At 41.9% G+C, this 24270-nt stretch overlaps 1 protein-coding gene across 1 annotated transcript; it reads right to left on the reverse strand.

The window, feature by feature from the left end:
- Positions 1–3074: 3074 nt before the first annotated feature.
- Positions 3075–24015, reverse strand: LOC146630071 (arf-GAP with dual PH domain-containing protein 1). Its single transcript, XM_085355410.1, has 10 exons — positions 23928–24015; positions 17606–17736; positions 16611–16702; positions 12281–12360; positions 12082–12194; positions 10535–10681; positions 8852–8935; positions 8606–8668; positions 5763–5834; positions 3075–3326 (listed from the first exon to the last, which is right to left on the reverse strand). The coding sequence occupies exons 1-10, from the start codon at positions 24013–24015 to the stop codon at positions 3075–3077; spliced, it is 1122 nt and encodes a 373-aa protein (XP_085211536.1).
- Positions 24016–24270: the final 255 nt, after the last annotated feature.

Below are 24270 nucleotides of genomic sequence, written 5' to 3' on the forward strand. Positions count from 1 at the left end.
TCCTCCGTGAGATATGCGAGTAACCCCGGTATTTCTGCCCTAAAAAAATGGAACCTCCAACAGGTTATGGGCCCAGAAGGGATGTGGGAAGCCGGTGGAACCGTCTATGCCTACAGGCAGAAGCTGAAACAGGAAGCTCCAACCCGGAGGGCGGTGCACTGTTGGACGGACCAATCGGAGTCTGCGCTGCGGGACTGTTTTGATCACGCGGACTGGGAAATGTTTCACGTGGCCGCCAGAGACATTGATGAATACACAGACTCAGTCTGTGGATTTATCAGGAAATGCGTGGAAGATGTCGTCCCATCCAGAACAGTCAAATCCTTCCCAAATCAAAAACCCTGGATTAACGGAGATGTTCGCGCGGCACGGAACACCGCCTTTGCCTCCGCGAACACATCGGACTACAAACACGCACATTACCAACTCCGGAAGACGATCAAAGCAGCCAAACGTGAGTACAGGGACAGGGTGGAACAACAGTTTGACAACCCTCGGAGTATGTGGCAGGGACTAAACACGATCACAGACTTTAGAGGGAAAACCAGCACACCGCAGACCACGGCCTCTCTGTGTGAGGATCTAAACGTATTCTACGCTAGATTCGACACAGCGAACACCATGAGACCGGACAGTGTGCGCACCGCGGATGACGTCAGTGCGCACACTGTGTCTGAGGAGGATGTGCGGAAGTGCTTCAGGAAGGTGAACGCACGCAAAGCTACTGGTCCGGACGGGATTCCCGGCCGCGTCCTCAGGTCATGCGCGGCTCAGCTGGCTGGAGTGTTCACGCACATTTTCAACCTTTCCCTCTCTCTGTCTGTAGTCCCAGCCTGCTTCAAAATGGCCACCATCGTCCCTGTACCCAAATCCTCCACCATCTCCTCATTGAACGACTGGCGACCTGTAGCCCTGACCCCCATCGTAAGCAAATGCTTCGAGAAGCTGGTCAGGGACTTCATCTGCTCTGCACTACCCGACTCACTGGACCCTCTACAGTTTGCATACCGCCACAACAGGTCCACTGATGATGCCATAGCCCTGACACTACACACTGCCCTGTCACACCTGGAGAAGAGAGACACGTATGTGAGGATGCTGTTTGTAGATTACAGCTCAGCATTCAATACCATCGTTCCCTCGAAGCTGGACAGGAAACTGCAGGATCTAGGACTGAGCAGCTCCCTCTGCAGCTGGATCCTTAGCTTCCTGTCTGACAGACGCCAGGTGGTCAGACTGGGCAGCATCACCTCATCCCCCATCACACTGAACACTGGTGCTCCACAGGGGTGTGTACTGAGCCCTCTCCTGTACTCACTCTACACCTACGACTGCACAGCCACTAACAGCTCCAACATCATTGTGAAGTTTGCGGACGACACTACAGTGGTGGGTCTTATCACCAACGGTGATGAGACAGCTTACAGGGAGGAGGTCAGCGCCCTGACCCACTGGTGTCAAGACAACCATCTCACCCTCAACGTCGCAAAGACAAAGGAGTTGATAGTGGACTTCCGGAGGTGCAGAGAAGTACACACCCCCATCACCATCAACGGCGCTGCTGTGGAGAGAGTGAGCAGCTTCCGGTTCCTTGGTGTACATCTGGCTGAGGATCTTACGTGGTCAGTACACACAAACAAAACAGTGAAGAAGGCGCAGCAGCGCCTCTTCTTTCTCAGGAGACTGAAAAGATTCGGCATGAGCCCCCGCATCCTCAGGACCTTCTATCACTGTGCCATTGAGAGCATCCTCACTGGATGCATCACCACCTGGTATGGCAACAGCACCGCCTACAACTGCAAAGCTCTCCAGCGAGTAGTGCGGTGCTCTGAACGGATAATTGGAGGTGAGCTTCCCTCCCTCCAAGACATCTACAGGAAGCGGTGCCTGAGGAAAGCGGGGAGGATCATCAAGGACTCCAGTCACCCCAGCCATAAACTGTTCAGACTACTTCCATCAGGAAGGAGGTTCTGCAGCATCCGGTCCCGTACCAGCAGACTGAGAGACAGCTTTTTCCATCAGGCCATCAGACTGCTGAACACGTCATAGACACCTCAGCTTCACTACTGGAACTTCAACATTATGCACTCCATACTGTATATAAATGCCACTTGTTTTGCACATATTCAACTCTGTATATTTTATATATTTTATTATTATTATTATTATTATTATTATTATTATTATTATTATTTTATTTTATTTTTTTACTATTTAATTTGTAAAAATGTGTATACACACACACACACACACACACACACACACACGTAGGAAAATATTTAGTATACACATCCAGAAATGCATACACTATTATATATTGTACATATATTTATTAGTTTCAGGTTGGCCATTCTTGTATTTTGCTCGTTTGTGTTGTTGTGTTTGCACATCTCTGTTGCTTGTGGGGCTCGCACACAAGAATTTCACTCGCATGTGCTGTGCCAGTGTGCCTGCACATGTGATGTGACAATAAAAAGTGATTTGATTTGATTTGATTTGATTTGAATTCAGCACAAATCTTGTTAGGTGGACAAGATTGGTGTCCATCTGCATACAGGTTTCTGTTCAGTCCCATTACCCACTGCAAAGCTACATTACATTGACTTAGCAATGGTGGTGCAGATTTGGTCCGCTCATACTTAGTGTCCCCAGTCTCCCTCAGAAAGCTAACGTTTTGTTAGGTGGGAATTGAAGATTTCACGAACTGTGGCCTCTGTTTTAGCTCCCAGCTCAAACTCACTATACGTTTGGGTAAACCACGCCTGTCTAGCATCTTCCCCCATCGCCTGATCCAACTCTCCATCAAGTGATAATGATTTGACAGCGCAGCTCCATTACTTCACCGAATGTCCAAGATACATGGCCACAGATATGACTGAAGATCTATAATTACAAAATTGATTATCAACCTAATCTATCCCAATCCCACGTGCACTTTTGAGCACCATATGCTAAAACATGGTGTTTGTTACAGACAAACTGTAGTTGGTGCTGTAATTAATAACGATCATTTAAATAACATGAAAAGCCATTTGCAAAAAAAGAAAAAGCAATAAATAGATTTTTAGTCTTACTTAGAATATAAAAGTCTTACTTGTATATTCCTGTGGGGACATCTGAGCACTCATGATATCATTGAAGTGCTTCAGCCAGTCCTGCTGGTCACTTTCTGTCTCGCAAGTAAACAGAAAGCAGCGGTCAGGTGTTTGTATGGTGATACCATATTCAAAGGCACCATTGCAGTGGGTGCCAGCAGGCAAGCCGGAGGAGGCACTGTAACCATAGTTCTTGTTCCCAAGGAAAACTTCACCTTTGGCAAAGGCATCCTTCACGTAGAGAATAAGAGAAAAAGAAGTCAGCTGTATAGACTTGTCATCATGTATATGAGAGTGTTGATTAAGAAATACACCCCTTATTTCTTTGGGAAGTAGGTGCAGCATTTTTTTTTTAAATGTGCACAAACATACATTGAAATACAGTATTTAAGGCAAAAACAGAGTTTCTACTATTCTAACAAGCTTGAAAGTCAATATTTCTATTCATTAACAGCCTGAAGTCTCTTAAGAATTCTCAAAGCTTTATTGTAATATCTTTATTTTCACTGCTTTTTGTTCTGTTATCTGATGAGGCGATTCCACATTGCCTCAGTGTTGAGAACCAGACTCTGCGAGGAGACCAGTCAATGACTAATAGTGTTCCTTTGTGCATTGTGCCAAAGAATGCCTTCTTGATAGCCTCATTTACACTGTGACCAGTTTTATTGAGGCTTCATCAAAAAGTAGATGGTTCAGCTGAAAGGCCAGATGCATGTTTCAGGTCCTGCATCAGATCTTGTTTTCTTGCTATTCCTGAACAACATGACTTTCAGATGCTGTTCATCTACTGTAGCTTGCCGCTTCGTCTTTTGTCAGGTTTCCTCAATTTCTTTAAGGACACACTGCACACCCGGTTGAGATATGTCGTGTTTACACCTAACAACTCTTAGTGCAAAAGTACAATATCATGCTTGTCAAACTGTGTTATCTGTGGCTTTTTTATGGGTTCAGTTAAAGAAATTGGAAAAAATCTTGTGTTTATGTGACAGGTAAAAGTGACTGAAGAAATGTGGTTCTCTATAATGAGTGGACACAAAGTTAGTTCATCCTATGAGTTAGGCCTTTTTTATGCTTGAATGATTCAAATGTAAGACTCTGATGGTCAGGTACAAAGACTGGCCTGAAAATGAGTGAAAAGTTCAAAGACATGCTATGAAACACCCTCAGAAAGCCGGAGAACTATTACTCAAGATAATATATAAAGAAATGTGAAGTTACTAAAGATTTTGCACAGTACTATAGGACAATAATCTGCTATCCTATAAACCAAATTATTTATTTTAGTATGTTATTATGATTCCAAATCGAAACGGTTTGTAATACTGTGTAACCAAGCATTTGCCCCACAGTAACAATATAAAGTGTAAAACAATGATTATATTTACACCTGGTCACTTTCAAGTGTTTGTGTTGTAGGTTTCAGTGATTCGTTTTGGGAGCAACAGTGATAAAGTGGCAATGTTTGTTATGTGAAAATGCAAAATTGGAAGAATATTTCAAATTTAGTTTATTTCCTCTTTTTTCTCTTCAAAATAAAAGCTCATTATTATCTGCATGTTTTCTTTTCTTTATCATCTTATTTTTTCCTCATCACCTATCTAAGAACGGGCATTTTGCTTCGCTTTTGTTTTTAAAGCTTTGCATTCACACAAATACAGCCTTTGAATTACGGCATAATGCTTTAAGGAAAGCATGTGGTAGAGGCCAAGGGAGTAAAATGTGCATCTTTCAACTGCAAGACATTCAGTTAATTTGCATATCTTAGCCACTTTAGGAACCCCAAGCCATCACCAGAAGTTTTCTGAAATGAAGCTGACCCTGTTTCAGATGCTTTGTTATGGGATTTAACATCACGATGGCTCTAAAGCACCTGAACTAAAAAGCAGCAAATCATTTCAGCCTCAGTTCAAAGCACTTGAACTGAGGCTGAGGAAAATTAGCATTTTTACTTAAAAAGTGTTTGAAATGTGTGATCTTGTGTCAAAGTTTGAGCTTGTAAAATATGGTGGTTTAAAACTACCATGTTTTGCAAAGCTCACACACACACACACACACACACACACACACACACACGCACGCACACACACACACGCACACACACACACGCACACACACACACACACACGCACGCACGCACGCACACACACACACACACACACACACACACCTACACACCTACACACACACGCACAAGATTATCACTAGACTTCCTCTTTCTTTCATCTTCTAGATTTCCTTGTCTCTCTTGGGGTAAGTTGGACAATTCAGGAACTTCTATACGTCTATAATTATTACACCTTTCCACTGAACTATTGCGTCACCAGCAACACTTAGATAATCTGCTTTGGTTATCTAATGTTTTTAACTCAGACTTGGGCAACCTGAGCTACCCCCTCTTAAGGTCTTTGGCCAAGTCTGTATGATAATAAAATTGTCTGTAATCATTCAGGATTTTCTCAAACAACATCTCAGCATTACTCAACATCAGCTATCTGATAAAATAGGGTGTCTGCACACAGCGTTGTGTGTAGAAGTGTCAGTGTAGCACATTCCAGGCTGCATCAAGGCACCTCTGTGCTCCACAATTTGTGGTCAGAGTGAACCAACCACATGCCTAAAATACAGCAGTCTTTCAGATGTGTGCAGGTCTTTGTAAAGAAGACATACCAGTGGATCTTTGAAGTACATGAGCCGCCTTTGGTCCAGTGTAAACCAGCGTTTCTTGAAACCTTCTGTTTGCTATGTAGACAAAGAGGCAGACGAGTGAGTAAGACAGACAAAGACTGAGAAAGACTGCACAAAGATACAATGCAGCATTGTGCTTTTAAATAAGAAAAGTGAGTCTGTCCCGTTTGTGTAGTCTTGCAAGACTGTAAGTTCCGACACTTCAAAACAAGGTCTTCAAATTTAGTCCGACCAATAGTCTATGATATGCAATATATAAAAATGGAGCTGTTACTCATTGGAGACGAATCATGTCAGCTGTAAACAAATTTGTATCAAATACAACATTTAAATACTGAAAATTGATGGAAACCGTAAGAGCATGCAATGACTGTTTTTATCCCAACTGTGCAGGGTATTTTACTTTTCATGAATGAGGGGTGTAGCCTGCTTTCGTATCTGTGATTTAGCCATGAATGTGCGTTAAAGCTGATCTCAAGATTTCAACGGTGATATGAAAGCATTCCTTATTGTTAGGCACTTAACATTGTCAAACAGATTTCCTCTTGACAACTCCCATCTGAATGTTTATCGCACTTCTCTCATAGCACTCATGTTTAATTTGAAAACTTGTCATGGCTGAAACTTTACAAATCCACTGTGAAAGCAGCTATCGAAGAAAAGCGAAGCACGGCACCTTTGGAGAGTTTACTGAAGTGCACAAGCAGCTTGAGCTCTTTTCAAATAATCAGGACGCTCAGGTCCCCGACTGCTGCCAAACTGTGCTCGTAAAAGTGTTTGATATTGTCATTGTGCTGAACAACTGACTGTTCCCTTCTCATTTTGCAAGCCGACTCCTTCCACAAGGAAGGAAATGAATTATGACATCTAGTAAATCAGCCCAACGCAGCAAGTTGGTGCCTTCTTTCATCTCTCAGCCCGACAGACCAAGATTAAACCGAGTGTCTGCGTTTGCATGCCTCTGAATGCAGAGTCGCTCGTTTCGCGGAGGATCAGGTTGCTGTTTCCTGTGCAGGTACTTGTGTCTGAATGATTCCTCTGTGTGACAACAGCTGCCTGTCTGTGCAACCGTGTGTGAGTACGTGCCTGTGTACAAATCCCCTCTTTGCACGTCTGTGTTTCATGTGTGCATTTGACACCTGGGAATTTAGTCCAGCCTCAGCTGGAAGCCCTTCATTCCCTGTCGCACAGATGCAAGTAGGTGCTCTCAGCTGTCACTCAGCCTGTTAGGCAGAGGTGAAAGGCAGACGCGCTGACGGCTCAGCTCGTTAGCCTATTATCCCAGCTCCTATTCAATTAACGATGGGAGAGTGAGAGCTGGGATCACTGAAGATTTAAAGGAAGGAACTGTGTCTGACTTGTTGAACAGAAAGTTTGTCTCGATCCTGGTTTAGTACTCAAATTTGGCTGAGGTATTTATTTTGCTAAATTCAATAAATAAGGGATTTTAACATTTTTCCCTTTATAGGTAACATCAGAATTGCCACATTAAGAAGTTATCTATAATAGAGATCTCTTCTAGATTATTTAAACTGAAAATCTTGTTTTAAAGTGGTAACCATCTAGGCACTGCAGTTGCATCATTACTACATGACTACTAAAAGAACACCACCTGACATTTGCCGGCTGTAAATAGGATTTTTACCGAGCCTGCCTCTGTGTTAAGATGTATGCATAGCTCCAGAGGAGGTCGTTTCCTGATTCACCACAACAAATCACCTCCCTCCGTCTCACCCTATCTCCATCACCCTCATCTGTCACACTAATAATGTCTTTTTTTATTCATTCTGTCTCCTGCACATACCTCCACCTCTTCAGGCTGTCTTCGACTTGCTCTCTACTCTCACAAACATTATAGTCCACGTGGACTCCTACCTGGCCTGATTTGTCAACCTATCCATCATTACTGCAAACACGAAGGGGCTCAGAGAATATCCCTGATGTAATCCCACTCCTACCTTTAACCCATCTGTCACTCCTACTGTCCTGTGCTGTCCTCACACATGTCCTGCACCAGCCTAACAAATCTCTCCGCTACTCCTGACTTCCTCATGCAGTAGAAGTTCCTCTCTTGGGACCTTCATAGCACATAATCACATGCTTTCTCTAGATTCCAGGAGAGGTCTGGTTATCAGCAATAAATGATGGCTGGATAGCAATGACAAATCTGAAGCCATTTTAAAGACAGATTTAGGGAAGTCCCACACTTGGTCATCAGAGTGTGACATTATGACCATAAGGAGTGCTTCCCAAACCTTCCTATGTGAGGAGGTGGGACTGAGAGTATTCTCGCTATTGCAGAGACAGATGCATTAGGGCGTCTACATAACCTTGTCTGTATCTCTGGCAAAATGGCAGGCTTGCTGATTATGGCTCAGAGAAATGTATATAATTTGTAGGCTGATGTAATGGTATAAAGCACAGTTCCTACTACCTACGTGAGAGCTATTAACAAGTAAAGTACAGTGGATTTAATGTAGATTATTAACCGGGTCTATTGACCCACTGTTGAGACAAAAACTGCAAGCATGTGGTTAAAAAAATAAGAAACAGCAGACACCACCAACACCAAGTATACAGCTCTTCCTTATTTTTAAGTATATTTAGCAAAATCTGCTTTTATTCTTTTGTTGTTCTTGTTTTTTTTTTAATGAATTGTAAGGTTTTTTTCAGTATCTCTAAATCTACATTTTTTGACTTGTGGAAAATATCCCCGTGTGTTTGAGACTGCCACTGTAAGGGTCAGTGGCTGCATTGAGAAATAGAAGGAAATGGAAAGGCTAAATAAAGCAAAAAGAGGTATGAATCCATAAATGTTTACTTGCCCTGGGACCTGTCTTTTCCATATATCCTTCCTTGATAAAGTTTCGGGTAAGTCTGGGTACCAGCTAAGAGCAACAAGCAAAAAGAAAAAACAATGGGAATAAAGAATATTATAAGAATATTATTGTTTTAGTGTAATGGAGTTCTACACTTCAGACATAATATTCATGAGCCTGCCTATTAAAAGAAACCTAAAAACAATGTAAATATTTATTTTAAGGTAGGTGGGCGTGCATGTGTGTGTTTACCTCAGCATCGGTTGCCCCGGGAAAGGCCACCTTTAGATAGTGAAGCTGAACAGCACGAATTGAATTAAACCAGTCTACAATCTCCTGAAAGGTTATAGGATAAAAAAGACAGTATTTAGTTCTTACTCTATTTTTCTTGTCGTTGTCATTTAGAAAAGAGGAGGTACATTTTTTATTTTTTGGACCAAATTATAGGAAAATCCAGGAACAGTTAAAGCCAAAAATGTTAACCTCACTGACTATAGGATGATTATCGCCCTCATTATGACATGAAATGGTTTGTCAAATCCAGTTTTGAAGCCTCTACTTTGAGATTTTGCCTTTTTGATGTGTTGAGTCAAAAGTGAACAAGTCTGAAGCAGAGTGTGAGGGGCAAGTGTTTAGCTAATGCTTGCAAGCTTTGTTAGCACCTATCCATTTGTTAAGTCTAATGTCATCAACAATTTCTGGGTCCAATGCTAACTCTGGCAGTAAGAAGCTAGCAGGTGGTTACCTAGCTAGTTTTAACCTAAAGATGATATACCATGTTATGACTGAACTATTTCTAAAGAAAAAAAACCCCCCACAAAACCCCCCTAAAACCTATGGCTCTGCTTTCACTTTGGACATAGGCGAAGAAGACTAAATACCAGCAATGTTTGGAGGATTAGTGAAGTTGGGCTTGTTGGCATATAATCTAAGCTACAACATGCTAAAAAGATGAAAGCCTCTAGCTGAACTGAACAGATGTCTGTCTGTTAGTACAATAACTGTAACTGCATTAAAATTATCCAAAATACACCAACTGAGCACAAATAGTTCAGTTTAGCGACAGTTGGCATATATAATAGCTAGTAGGTAGCTACTGGCTGTGTGAATCTACCTGTTAGCCAAAACCCAAATGAAATAGCTGAGTTATATAAAACATAGTTGTGACATGTGTACATTTGTTATTATGAGGAATAAAAGCACTATAAGGTTTTATAGCTGTAGAGAAATCAGTAAAACACTTCAGGAAAGCACACTGAAGACAGTTTTACTAGCATTTACCTGTTTGCCACTGTTTACCACGTGGATTTTCCTTCTTTGTACTTTGTATCATTATTTTTTTCAATTTTTATCTTTTATATGTTTTCAGATATAAATATATATATGAGTAATATATGAGTTTTCTTATGCCAAAATGTGCAATATTATGTATAGACTGGAACAATGACTTTCCAAATCAGAAGGGATTTTATGATAGTGATGTGATTTTGCAGGAGACTCGAGTCAGCTACAAATAACTCCTCGGCCTGATGGCAGTTCTGAACTGCTCCATGTGTTTCAATGTGGTCTGAGTGACACAGAATAATGGATGCCATGCTTCAATGTCATCTGCAAATGGATTCCGTCAGCCTGCACAAATTGGTACAGATGGTTTTGTAAAGGTTTGGAGACTCTCCCCCGATAACAAGAGCCAGGTAGTTTCGAACACGTCTGTCTCTGTGACAGATGACAAATATCCGATACCACCTTCTGCTGTTTAAATTAGTGGACAGTCAAGAATACACAAAAAAGCTTTAGATTTTCTGTAAGAAAGGTATTGTATTCATTCAGTCTGAGAGGTTCACACTGCTTTAGTGCAAAATTCCTCACTATTTCTCCTTAGGACTTTTACTACATGCCGATTGATTATAAAACAGCGATTACAGAAATGCAGACCTTGCCATTGTCATGGTAGACAAACATATTTCGGGTGCTGTAGTCTTTGAGGTAAGTAATCTGCAGGCCGTTGGTGTTTCCTATCTTCTCTGGCTGGAAGGTTGCATTGATGCTGTCCACCTTTATCAGTGCTTTGGGCTCCTTAGCCTGCAGGAAACAAGAGGGAAATGACTGTGTATTTGTATGAAATGCAGCAGTTTGCATAGATAGATAGATCTCATAATAAGCCATGGTTAGAGCTGTTTGACCTATTATTTCCACATGTTTTATGCTGTTTAACATAATAATTAACATGATTAATTGAAATATAAGATTTTCTAACCAAGGCTGTTGTTACATGCTCCTGCTATATGTGTAAAAATATGCCTAATGCATCTTGTGGACACACTCTGATAAATTACTACAGTGAAATTAATTTGGGATTCAGGGAGTGAAGTGCTACAAAAAAGTGTTGCTATCTCAAATCATAAATATATAGAGCACATGAAAATCCACTCTTTTTAATCATGTTTTATAGAAAAGGCCTCAGAGATTCCAAAAAGAAATAATCCTGCAATTTTCTTTTGTGGTCTTCAATGACTAAACATTTCTCTCTGGGACAATCACACTTTTACGGTTTTGAACAGGTGTGGTAATAAAAATAATAACTTTTTTTCATCACTGCTTAACCAGAAAAAATGTATATTGATGCAGTGAGTATCTGATTGGCATCACACCCTAAGCCTGTATTTTGTGTTGTGTCACTGCATTCAAAGCTATTATCTACACATCGGTCCGCATCACTGATAACCATCATCTCTAAGACCGACACTAATCCCAGCAAACATGTTTGTGGATGCTGTGCTTTAATCTTCCCTGACTTGAATTTAGATGGGCATCTTTAGAAGCCGAATCTATGTCCGTTCTTTTGTCCTTGCCTTTCACAAAGAACAAATACAGCTATGGTTATTTATGAAAGATTTGACAGTTGATGACAATTTCCCTACTTGGTTTGGGTTTTGCCTCTTGAGCATGATAAATCAGCAAGAAATGTGAAACTGGCTGAGGAGCAGCCAGTTGGAGCTGAACATTTTGCATACCTCAAGCTTTTCCTGAGTTCCAACCAACCTAACAGCATAGAAAATCTAAAAAGAAATCTAATGACACTTTTACCTTTACTACTTCTCACACTGCATGAGATTTGTTTTTTAATTGTTTGCTATAGCATATTCAGCATGGCACCTACTTTCCCCCCCAAAAATATATTATTCCCTCTTCCCCTGAGCTGGTTTACTGTGACAAACAAAGTGCTCCCAGTGCTTCAAGGCCTAATTGGTTTGGGTGGTGTACAGCTTAGTGAATCAGCCACACTGACAGAGAGGACAGACTGTTGGTTAAGCTTGTCTGAGCACGCTTGAATGCAGCAGAGGGTGCAAGTACTTATTTTGCTCTCTCTTGGTAGGTATACATAATTAATAAGAGTGTGTATAACAAAATACTGCATTTGTGTTGTGGTATTATGAATGGGAATTGGTACCTGCAAGAGCCTTGTCATAAAAAATTCTTACATCATATTTGGTAAAATACTTCAGAGTCCCCTCCGTCTCTGAAAGGACAAATCGTCTGCTGAGGAACTGCCCGTTGTCCCGCCCTCTCTTCATCAACATGCCATCTCTTATTCCTGCAGGAAGCCAACAAGGTCAATCATGAATTTGAATTTGTTATAACACAGAGGCGGTTTGTGTCATTATACACCTGTGCACTCACTTTCTTCATAAGTGAAGTTTCCAGGCTCAGAGAACTCCCTCCTTTGGTACTTTGCTCGTATCCACTGCTCCCTCAACACCCTGAGCACACAGATGAAGTGTAAACAGAACTCGCTTGCAAAGCTTGTGCTTGTGCAATAAAAGCACACTAATAGTCCTGTGTATTTTGTGAACAGTAAACACAACACCAAAAATGAAAACCAATTCAGATACACGAGAGACTCACAAAACAGTCCTTTTTAATATTCCTACTTTATGTGAACTGCATGCCTAAACAGTGACATTTAAAGTCTTTAGAAAGATGACTCTGGCAGCATCTTCTTTCAGCTTGTTAAATTGCAACTATCCTGCAGTTATATATCCTGCAGAAATTACATGCAGATTATTGCCTTTGCAAGTAGCATTGCACCTGCTGCGTTAGGCTGATAGACATGAACAGACACACGCCTGAGTGAAAACATCAATCCTGGTCTGACTGTAATTTACTGCATCAGTGTCAATTAGAACTTGCATATGCTACTTTAAGATGTACAGCAACACTGAGCAGGTTAAAGCATCCTAAAAATCTCCAAATGAATACATAAAAGGATATCGGCAAAATGTTAGCATTTTCCATTAGCAAAATGCTAAGGCCAAATATTGAGGATCATTTTACTCATAAATCATAGAAAGCTATCGAAGGCTTCAGTCACACCAGAGTCAAAATAGGACAGCAACCTCCGCAGCTGGGAATGATTGTGAGTACTTGCAGCTGCCAACTGAGCGCCCAAAACATGAGGCTGCAGGGCTTCAACCACTGAGCGAACATTTGTGGTTACAGGGCACCTGATTTCCAGCCTGTTTCAGTCAGTCTCAGACTGATTACAGTCACTCTCAGATAGGTCTGCAATTAATTGCTATCTAATTTAAAAACAATAAAAGCAATAATGTGTGTGATAGTTCCCACTAGGAGTGTTTATTTATTTGGCATTAGAATGAGTTATCAAAAAGGATGTGCAATCGGCACGCCTGGATGGCTCAACGTTGTGAGCGCAGTGCCAAAACCTTTACTCTGTAATAATCTGTTTGGCACAAGCCCCACATATTCCAAAAACAATAATACCAGAATGTTTATTGAAACACAGCAGAATTGAAATGAAGTTATTTCATTTTTAACCTTAATTTATATTTTATTCCTTCCTAGTTAAATTTACCCTTATTCATAGCCTTTTCCTTTTTTTTCTTTAGGTCACGAGCAGTTGTCCAAGCATTTCACTACATATTGTACTGTGTATGACTGTGTACGTGACAAATAAAATTTGAATTTGAATTTGAAGTTAACGCTGTGTCTGAGGGAGGAGGACAATCCTGACAAAAGATGCATACAAGAATACAGCCTGTTTTCCTTTCCACAGTGAGCAGAGATGCCAGTATTTCAGGCTTTTAGTCACATTTTTACAGAGATTAGTACATAATGAAAACATCTCCCCATCTTTTCTCAACGCAAACACAGAGCAACATTCATCTTTCTTTCAATTCCCTTGAAAAGGCGCATATTACACAATATATGTTTGTAGCTATTAATGGGTCTGTGTTAGTGTGCTACAATAATGTGTAAATGTTGCAAAATGTTAGGGGTGGTTAAATTCATATGTGTAGCATTCGAGTAATCTCGATATAGGGAATGGGACATCGTGTTATATTTACAACAGCAGATATTTGGAGTTTGAAAACTAACAAATATGTGACAATAGCTCTGTAACATGTTTTACAACATCATGGGCCACAGTGAATGATGGCCAGTTTATGGTTTAGCGTTTCACTCAGGAGCGTGGCTGTTCCTCTCTATCAGCCCATCACAGTGCCTGCCTAGACTATGGGATGTGAGACATCAGCCTCATTGCATATTTATACTTGAAAGAAAAATGGTGCAATACTTGGCTCCATTTTGAGCACCAAATTTAGAATTCCCTAGGCAGATATCTGGTTATTATTTAAATAAACTAGCTGCATGTGTTTGTTTATAAATGTATAAATTTGCCCAGCTTAAATCTGGCACAGCCTGTGGCTGAGAAAGTCACACATGAGCGTGGATAACCACTGACGACGAGTCCATACCGGCTCCTGTAAAGCGCTACTGACTGTAGATATAGATGCCAACAGAATTCGAACAGAAGGCAACACATTTTTTCTTAGTTAATTGCAGAATAATTGCGAACAGAATGTAAGTGCCAAGTTGACCAGTTCACTTAAAAACTAGCAGACTAACTCCATTTTATTGCCATGTTATTCCAGTTTCACCGTCATCTTGACCCACCAAAGTCAGTTTGACGACAGCAACTGACTATGAGTGGTCTCAGACTTGGACTCCATCTTTAAAGCAACATTTCAAAGGCAAGGAGACTGCAAGAGTTTCAGTAATTTGGTCACAGATTGGTCTCCAGCCGCTATCTTCCACTATATTCTAAATGACATAATGAATTTGCAAAGATCCCACTGTCAAAGGATACCCATGAAGAACTAAGCGCTGTAACATTAGAATCACAGAAGAAAACATATGTAAACGCAGGCGTCTTAAAGATAGCAGCAAAAAGAGTGGAAATAATTTACCACCTATTTAAGAGATATTGTCTGTGTTAGGCTGAGGACAGAGCAATATTTTGGTCAAGAGTAACTGATTCACAGCAGAAAGCCGACAAAAACATAACAAAGCCAAAAGTAAATAAAAGTATTGATGCAACTACCACCCTGCATAATAACTTTATTACATTGATGCAGTGCTGACTGAAACAATTACACAATTCACCGAAACAGATCAAATGGATTTAGACTCTCCACCTACTTTTATTCTATGCTAATAAAAATAAATGCTGTTAGGATTCTCTGTATCCTGTGGATTATCACTGCAGAGCAAAGGCTAGATTAGATAATTACAACCGGTCCAAGAAATAAATCAATTTAACCCCATATATGTCGCAGGAAAATGACTCAACAGGGTCAAACTAAAGGCTGAATATCTGGCCTGAGTTTTATACATAAGCTAAGTACTGAACTTACTTCAAAAAAGAAAAGAAAAAGACAGCAGCGCTGTAAACAACGGTAGACTGGTGGGTAATAAGCGAATGAATAATACAGAAAACAGAGATTGGAGACAGGAAACTGTTCTTGAAGTATAGAGAGAGATAGAGAGAGAGCTAGCTGTGCATGAAGTGTGATTTTAATAGTCGTGGAAGCAAAACAGCAAAATTCATGACGACATTGATCGAATGTGAAGCGCAGTTTGCTGCTTCTTTTGCTGCTGGCTCGGTGAATTTTGGTTGGAGAGAGACAAAACCTGCAGCTCAGAATCAGCGCAAAAAGACGTAATCACAGCGCGGACCGGACGCATCAGAATCGCTAAGCTCCGACAGCGTGTCCGTCTACGGGCCGCCCGAGAAAGACAAAGCTGATTCTGATGCGTCGGGTCCGTTCTGTGTTTACGTCTTCGTGTGGAATCCGTGTACGTGCTCTCATTTGCTGTTTGGTTGTTGTTGAAATGGTTTTGTGAGCTTTAATCTGAGAATCTGGCGTTTCTGGCAAAACACAGTTATATTTAAAAGTCGATTCAGGATTTAATGAATTGATATCGCTTTATTCAAGCTACTCACCTCCCACTTCCACCTGCACTTTCAACTGGACCACGGCCAATCAGAGAGGTCCCGCCCCTTACTATCTCTGATTGGTTTAGTCCACGATAGGGGCAAAATGTGTGTCTGTTGTTGACCACAGGGAAGATTGCAGATTTTTTTTTTTTTTTTTTTTGCTACCCGAACAGTTGGTCGCACAGGTGCAACCAAATATTTTTTTTAGTCGCACCACTGAAAAATTTGGTCGCAAATGCGACCAATTTGGTCGCACTCTAGAGCCCTGCAAGAGCTCCTGTAGATTTCAGCCACAGGAAGTGAATAGCTGTTCACTTTACACTGAAAGATTTCAAAGCTGAGCGTGTGGGGATAAAGTGCAACGTAACAACACGTCAGCTTTGCAGGGAAATGAGAACATGGATGTAAACAGTCAGCTCCATGTAAAAGTATTTATTGGGAGGAACCGTTTAAACTGTGTAATTATCAAGTTTATTGCATCCAATCACGGGCGAGTGTTTTGAGCATATCAGTGTTCCCCTTCTAGTCAATTATAGTTAATTAATTATAGTTAATACTTATAGTTTGGCTGGAAAACAGGAGATTTTTCTTTAAAGAAAAAAAAAAACACACTTAGGTCTAAAAAATAACTCATTGCATGCACATTTTTTCCAAAAACCTGTCCAAAATAAGTTATGTAAGTGTGATATATGTGTTACTATGGTTACTCACTGGCAGTCCTTGTGGGTTGGTTTGTAGTAATAGACTGGAACAGCGGCCTCATATTTGCTCTTCATGAGCTCATTGCCATTCTGTGCCATGAACTATGAAAACACACACACATACACATACATGACATAGACATATTATTTGAGGATGAATGACATCTTGGCAGAGCTATAGACAGTTTTACGGCTAAAGGACACATTTTCTCATCTCCTCAGCAGAAGCATTGAATTCCTAGAATAAATCTTCACTGATGTTACTGGGAACCGATTTCAGTTATGGGAAGATGACAGATGTGGCAACTATTTTAAGATAAAGATGTTCAGAGAACCCACATCCTTAATTATCTGATTTCCATGAATCCAGTATAAAAATGTTGTGGGCAGGAATGCAGTGTTTTGACATTCCCGAGGACTGATTTATCATAGTGATTTATAATAAAGCATTTTGAAGCAAAATTCTTGAAGCTAATTTTTTGTCTATTTAAAAATGTGGTTTTTGGTCGTCTAGGTTTGTGAAATGTGTATGTTAGATTCTTCTCAAAGTGAAAAGCCCACAGGTGAGCCCATCAAAGACTTGTGGCATCATACCTGATCTGGAGGCCAAAGCTTCTCTAAGAAAAAAGACTACACAGGTAAGTTCACCTTACTTCACAATGGGCATCGACCTAGCTCTGACAAAAAAAATGACTGGTTTCCATTAAGGATTACAAATAACTGCACAAACAGTGTAAATAAAACCCTCAATTGCTCATTTTAAAAGGTGATATCTTGGTTGGTATGATCAAAAATCACTGTATCATTATTAAGATCGTTTCAGGATACATGGAGATATACATGGGGGGAAAAAAAAACCACGAGTACAAAACAAAAAACAACAAATAATGTATAATTAGGCTCTGGTCTAAGCATATAAGGAATAAGGAAACCACTTGGTAACTTTCGTTTCTTGAGAACAGGTGGTTGACCAGCCGTGGCTGGAGAAAAACAAGTAAAAAGAACCTCCAACTCATGGTCCTCCCAGCGGGACAGGGTCAGCGACTTGACCTTGCTGATGTCAGGAATGTTGCGGTGAATTCCAGAGCAGGCCAGGCAGATGAACACTCCCAGGGTGCAGGAGCCCCAATTAGGGTCTGCAGAGAGACAGATGGAGAGAACAGTTACAGTATGGTAGGGCACTACCTTTGTCAGACACAACAGACCGAATCTGAAGCTTCATCAGATATAAGAAAAGAGACAGTATGTCTATATTTGATAAGCTGGATTCACACAGCATCACTGCTCTTTTGTTTGTTTTCTGCATGGGCTTTTTTAAATGACTTGTATGACTTCTTGACTAGCTGTCTGTCAATTTTTCCAACCAATACATTTACTGAAAAATGAATAGAAGCCTTAAGGCTAGTAAAAAACAAACCAGTCCAAAATGCACATTATTCTTACATTTTGAAAGCTAAATTTAAAAAAATATTTATTTTAAAAATCCAGGTTAACGTCTTTAAGTTGTCTTCTGTGGAATGTTTTCATACATGATTTTCATTCTTCCAGCTTGATAATTTATGTTTTATCTCCTTGAGATTTAAACGTAGCAAACAACTTTTAATGCATCACTGCTTAATAGCATAAGAAGATGGGGCTTCCTTTTCATTTTTGTTGTGACAGAGATTCTCAGTATGCCAATGTGCAGACTATATTTCAAGGTACCAACACAAGCTAGCAGTGCGTTGCTACATTTTAATAGTAATTTAAAGATTAACATAGCCACTGTGATGTCACCCTGAAAATCTATGGACATTTGATGCCCCAGTATTAGTGTTTTAGCCTTGCCATGTAGTTTTTGGGGGGGTTTGGGACAAGAAATAATCTAATTTGGGGGCGCTAAGTTAGCTAATGCTAGCAGACTTTGATTAGCAAGCTTCTAAGTATATGTGTGCTTTTCACAGGTACACACATCTACCTAAGTAACAGACAAATAAAGAAAGAAAGAAATCAAAAAGCACAAAATATAGATGTAAGGTTCAGTTCAGTGACTCAGATTAGCAGAGGTAAAGCCTAGCAGCCAGCTATTAGCTACAAGAGCCTGTGTCAGCATCCACTTGTAATCTCAATGTGGCCACTCTTCAACTTAATCATTAAGAAAATCTAAATACGTGAGCTATTAAAAATAAATAAATAGAATTTGCCACCTTTAATTTGCTAGGAAAGAAAATTTACAGACCCAAACAGTCCTTTCTTTTGTGCCAGACTGTAGACATTGTTTTACAGTCATATTTAGTATTTAGTATTTAGTATTTATTTATTTATTGTCATTGTCAAGAACAATGAAATTGCGTTTGGGGCTTCCATACAACCCAAAAAAAAGAAGAAAATAATAAATACCCCTTAAAACCCAAGTGTACATATTTAACCCAGTGTGACTCCAATGCAATAAGACAATCCTTAGCAATAATGTTCGTAGAAATTCAGACAAAGACCTGAGAAACATGACAAAATACAACAATGCAACCCATTCAATATTATTGTACTGTGAGATATGATATCAGATATGATAGTTATCTATTTAAGAAAGAGGGGGGGGGCAGGAGGGGGAAGAGAATAAAGATATGATGCACCAATGCAGACCAGTTCATTGCTATTAAGAAGTTGGATATGGTTATTGTCCGTGAGAGGGGGGCAGAGAGTTCAGGAGCCTCACAGCCTGTGGATACAGGCTGTTGGCCAGTCTGGATGTTCTGGCCTGTATAGACCTGTACCTTCTCCCTGAGGGCAGCAGATGGAAAATGTGGCGCGCAGGGTGATGTTGGTCCCGCAGGATACTGTGCACCCTCCTCAGACAGCGAGTGGGGAAGATATTACTGATCTCTGGCAGACTTGTTCCAATAATTCTGCCAGCTTCTTTCACCACCCGCTGGAGTGCTTGCTGATCGGCCTTGGTGCAGCTGGGGAACCACACTAGAAATCCATACGTCAGAACGCTGCTGATGGCACAGTTGTAGAAGTTCAACATCAGAGATCTGGGAATGTGTGCGCTCCGCAGTCTCCTCAGGTAGTAGAGGCGCTGTTGGGCCTTCCGTACAACTGAGGTGATATGGTTGCCCCAGGACAGGTCCTCGGTCACAGTTACCCCCAAGAATTTAAAACTGCTCACCCTCTCCACCGCCTCACTGCCAATGAAGAGAGGCAGATGGTTGTTATGACCCCTCTTCCGGAAATCTACAATGATCTCCTTGGTCTTTTTGGTGTTTAAGACCAAGTTATTGTCGTGGCACCATGACTCTAGTTGTTGCACCTCTGTCCTATAGTTTGTCTCATCATTGTTGGATATAAGTCCGAGCACTGTAGTGTCATCTGCAAACTTAACAATGAGATTGGACGCGCAGGAGGAAATACAGTCATGGGTGAAGAGAGTGTATAGCAGAGGGCTCAGAACACACCCCTGAGGGGCACCGGTGTTGACCACAAGGGTGGAAGAGGTGTTCTTACCCACTCTGACACTCTGTCTACGGTTAGTGAGGAAGTCCACAATCCAGTTGCACAGAGAGGAGTTAAGTCCCAGTTGTTGGAGTTTGGGACGGAGTTTGTATGGCCGGATGGTATTAAAAGCCGAGCTGTAGTCTACAAAGAGGAGCCATGCATAGGTGTTCCTGTGTTCCAAGTGCTTCAGTAATGTGTGCAGCACTGTGGCGATCGCATCCTCGGTTGACCGGTTCTCCCTGTATGCAAACTGGTGCGAGTCCAGGGATGGTGGAAAAGCAGCTCTGATGTGTTTAATGACCAGTCTCTCCAGGCATTTGGCGGGAATGGGGGTGAGTGCCACAGGTCTGAAATCGTTCAGACATGTGACATTTGACTGTTTTGGGATGGGAACGATGGTTGCTGCTTTGAAACAGGATGGTACCAGTGAACAGGACAACGAGGTGTTATATATAGAGGTGAAGACGTCCGCCAGGTCCGCAGCACAGTCTTTTAGCACCCGGCCCAGCACTCCATCCGGCCCGGCCGCCTTCCTGGTGTTAATGCTCCGGAACACACGCCTCAGCTCATGAGTGCTCAGGACCGGAGCAGGGTCGGTTGAGGGGAGAGGGGACAGGACAGGGTCGGTGTTCTCCCTGTCAAAACGGGCATAAAAGAGATTTAGATCCTCAGCCAGAGTAGAACTGTCGGCTGAGGGTGATGGTGTTCTTCTTTTGTAGTCCGTGATAGCCCTGATGCCCTCCCAGACCTGCCTTGGGTTTGTGTTGTTCTCAAACCTGGCCTCGATACGCCTCCTGTGCTGCTGCTTGGCAGTCTTGATGCCTCTTCTCAGGTTGGCCCTGGCAGCACTGTATGCCTCCTGGTCCCCGGATTTGAAAGCGTTGTTCCTTGTTCGAATAAGTTGTTGAACTCCGTGTGTCATCCAGGGTGGATTATTAGGGAACACACGGAATCGTTTCCAAGTTGTTACATTGTCCACACAGAAACAGATGTAGTCCAAGACAGTGGAGGTGTAACTGTCCAATGCGACACGATTGTCAGTGTCCTGCACCTTGAATACATCCCAGTCTGTGCAGTGGAAACAGTCCTGAAGCATCGGAATAGCATCCTGCGGCCATGTTCTCACGGTTTTGGTTGTAATCCCAGTGCTCTTGATCTTTTGTGTGTATATTGGGTGTAGCAGAAGGGAGAGATGGTCTGACAGACCCAGGTGGGGATAAGCCTGGGCTCTGTACGCATTCGCCATGTTGGTGTACACCTGGTCCAACGTTCTATCTCCTCTGGTAGCACACTTCACATTACGGTGGAAATTGTGAAGTACAGATTTCAGGTCCGCGTGGTTAAAATCCCCAGCCGCAATAAAGACACTGTCCGGGTGTGCTACCAGGCTGTTATTGATGCTGCTGCTCAATTGTGCTAACGCTAGCTTAGCATTAGCATCTGGTGGAATGTAAACAGCGCAGATGTAAACGGCAGAAAATTCCCGAGGGAGATAGAATGGACGGCACTTTAACACCAACAGTTCTACCTCTGTACTGCACAGTTTTTCCGTTACCGTGACGTTCGTGCACCAAAGGTTGTTAATATAGATGCACAGCCCCCCGCCGTGTATACTGTGTATTATTTCACACAGTCTGGGGTTACTTCAATACAACAGAGATGATCTACTACAACTAAGCCGTGGAGATCTTCAACTAACATCCGAGTATCTCATCCCCCCGGAGATCCCCCCGGAGATCGTTAAGCAACCCCCGGGGCTACCCGCAACAGCAAGCCGCAGGAGGAGACGTTGCGAGCGGAGGCAGAAGAGAGGCAAGCGGGGAGGCCTGTGGGCACGGCTAAAGACTAGTCCGTTTAAACCACCACTCCCGATCATATTCCTCTCCAACGCCCGTTCAATCCGTTACAAACTGGATGAAATACGACTGCAGATCGCCACTCGACGGACTTTTAATAACTGTTCGTGCATGATTTTCACTGAAACCTGGCTGGACAGCGCCATTCCCGATGCGGCTATCGATCTAGCAGGCCGCACCGCCTATCGAGCCGACAGGTCTGCGGACTCGGGTAATTTGGCTCTTTAAATACTGTAAATTTAGGCACTTTAAACATAGGCGACATAAACTCTGCAAATATCAGCCAACACCTGTTGCAAGACCTAGACAGCTGACAGCTGGAAAATTTGAACATATAACAAACCAGTTATCACTACAACATGCCTCACACTTAAGGCTCACACTAAACAGGAGAAAGCATTTTGTCCAAATCAATACAAGCCTTATGTCGGCAAGCATATTGAAATCTCTGAGCTTCCAACCAGATAAATGGTACAAAGCGACAAGCCTGAAACCTATAAGGGCAATTTATCTGCCTCACCTCTAAACTCAAAGATACGAGAAACATTTTCTTTGCTCTGGCCACACCTGTCTTATCTTTCTGAGAACCTTTCGAATTTCCTAGTAACCAGCGCGAGGGAGGCTTGGTCTTATCAGTATAAATCACAGATGTCTGAGCAATGAGGGCAGTGTTTAATTTCCCAACCATAGAAGGCAGATTGGAATACAATGTGCCTGGCTGGTTAATACTCATGGCTAATTTTTTGCAATGTTTCACAATGGGCAGACACAGCAGAGTAAAACGAAACCAGCCCACGTGCGCACGGGGCATCAGAAACATAAAGGGATTCCCTTTAGTCTCTAAAACTGAGGACACATAGTAAATATGCTTGAACGTAGCCAGAGCCGATGCTGGGAATCGGTAAAACCTGTCTTTGAGCAAGGAAGTTCCTCTCCAGCAATGCATGCCTGGCTTCTCAATAGTTTTTTTTTTTCACTATACAAAGATTAGGAAGCGAGATACTATCTCTCTTACATGTCTCCAGGGCATACATTCAGTGATTATTTTGGTTTTTTTCCTTCTGATGTACTGAAACACATTATGTGCTGTGCATGACGGCTCTCAGCATACTGTAACACATACAAAATGTAGTGCCAGCATGTTTGGGCAAAAATAACTTTGTGCCATTTTAACTGCCACAGCAGGTTATTTCTTCACACATGGATAGCTTGTATAACCTAAACTACTGCTCCACATTCCACACACTGACTAGATAATCTGTCAATCACGGAAGATGGCCTTACAGGCCTTCAGTTTCTCATGGTTTTCTCATAGATACCTTTATATTTGCATCATCCAAAGGCAGAGGCCAGAGGTAATTATTTACCTACATTGTCTGCTGATCATTTCTTAGCACAAATAATCAGCCTAAAAATATATTTAACAAAGAAAAGTCCATTACAACAGCCCAAAAGAAAACCTATTGTTATTATTATCATTAATTATCCACTATCTACACATCTTATATACAGATATGGCCTCTTTATAATGGAGTTCCCCATATGTCCCCATTGTGTAAATAGTTTCTATTAAAAAACCTATAACCAACTAAAACAAAAAAGATCACGAAGAAGACCTCCACTGCTGAGCTCGAGTGGATAAGGGTGTGTGCAGGCCCTTGTACTGCATGTCGAGACATGATCAGCGCTGAACTTCTCTTCTCTTGGCTCCACCACATCGCTTCACTGCTTCAGCTGCGATCTTCTACACCTTCAGGGAAACTCCTCCCTCCGTTCCTAACTCACCTTGTTACACTTACAGTCAGAACAGCGCCGAGCATGCCTGGAACCCTTTGAAATATGTTAAAGGTCTAAGCAAGCATTTAATCCTATGCCGTAGTGACTGTAGCATAAAACGAAGGAGACATTAAGGTGCACTTTAAAAAACGGCTTTATCAGCAACGTTATCATAGATCCCGCATAGTCTGACTTTCCACTTTCTTCTCCCCCCAACCTACCTGGTGCGCCACAGTCTGCGCAGGCGTCATTTCCAGGCTTCTGCAGGATCTCTCTGAAAGCTCGGGTCGATCTTTCATTTGCGGACATTTCAGCGAGCTGATCTGTTATTCCTCCGCTTTCAGAGAGCGGTAGAGACTGGGTTGGGGCGGCGAATAGCCAAAAAAACAGGGAAAGGTGTGTCTGCTTGGGTTTCACGCCCCTACTCGGGGTGCGGACAAGTCCGCACAGGTGGCCTCCTCAGCGCAGAGGTATGCCTCGCATTGAAGGGGATGAAAAAAGAAAAGAAAGAACGTGAACTTCAATGTCCTTCACAAAGTTTCCACAGCAAAAAGTCCCAGTATC

This window comes from Diplotaxodon limnothrissa, linkage group LG6 (assembly GCF_057381915.1).
Source record: "Diplotaxodon limnothrissa isolate DT_005_m linkage group LG6, D_limnothrissa_male_GT1.1, whole genome shotgun sequence".
NCBI lineage: Eukaryota > Metazoa > Chordata > Actinopteri > Cichliformes > Cichlidae > Diplotaxodon > Diplotaxodon limnothrissa.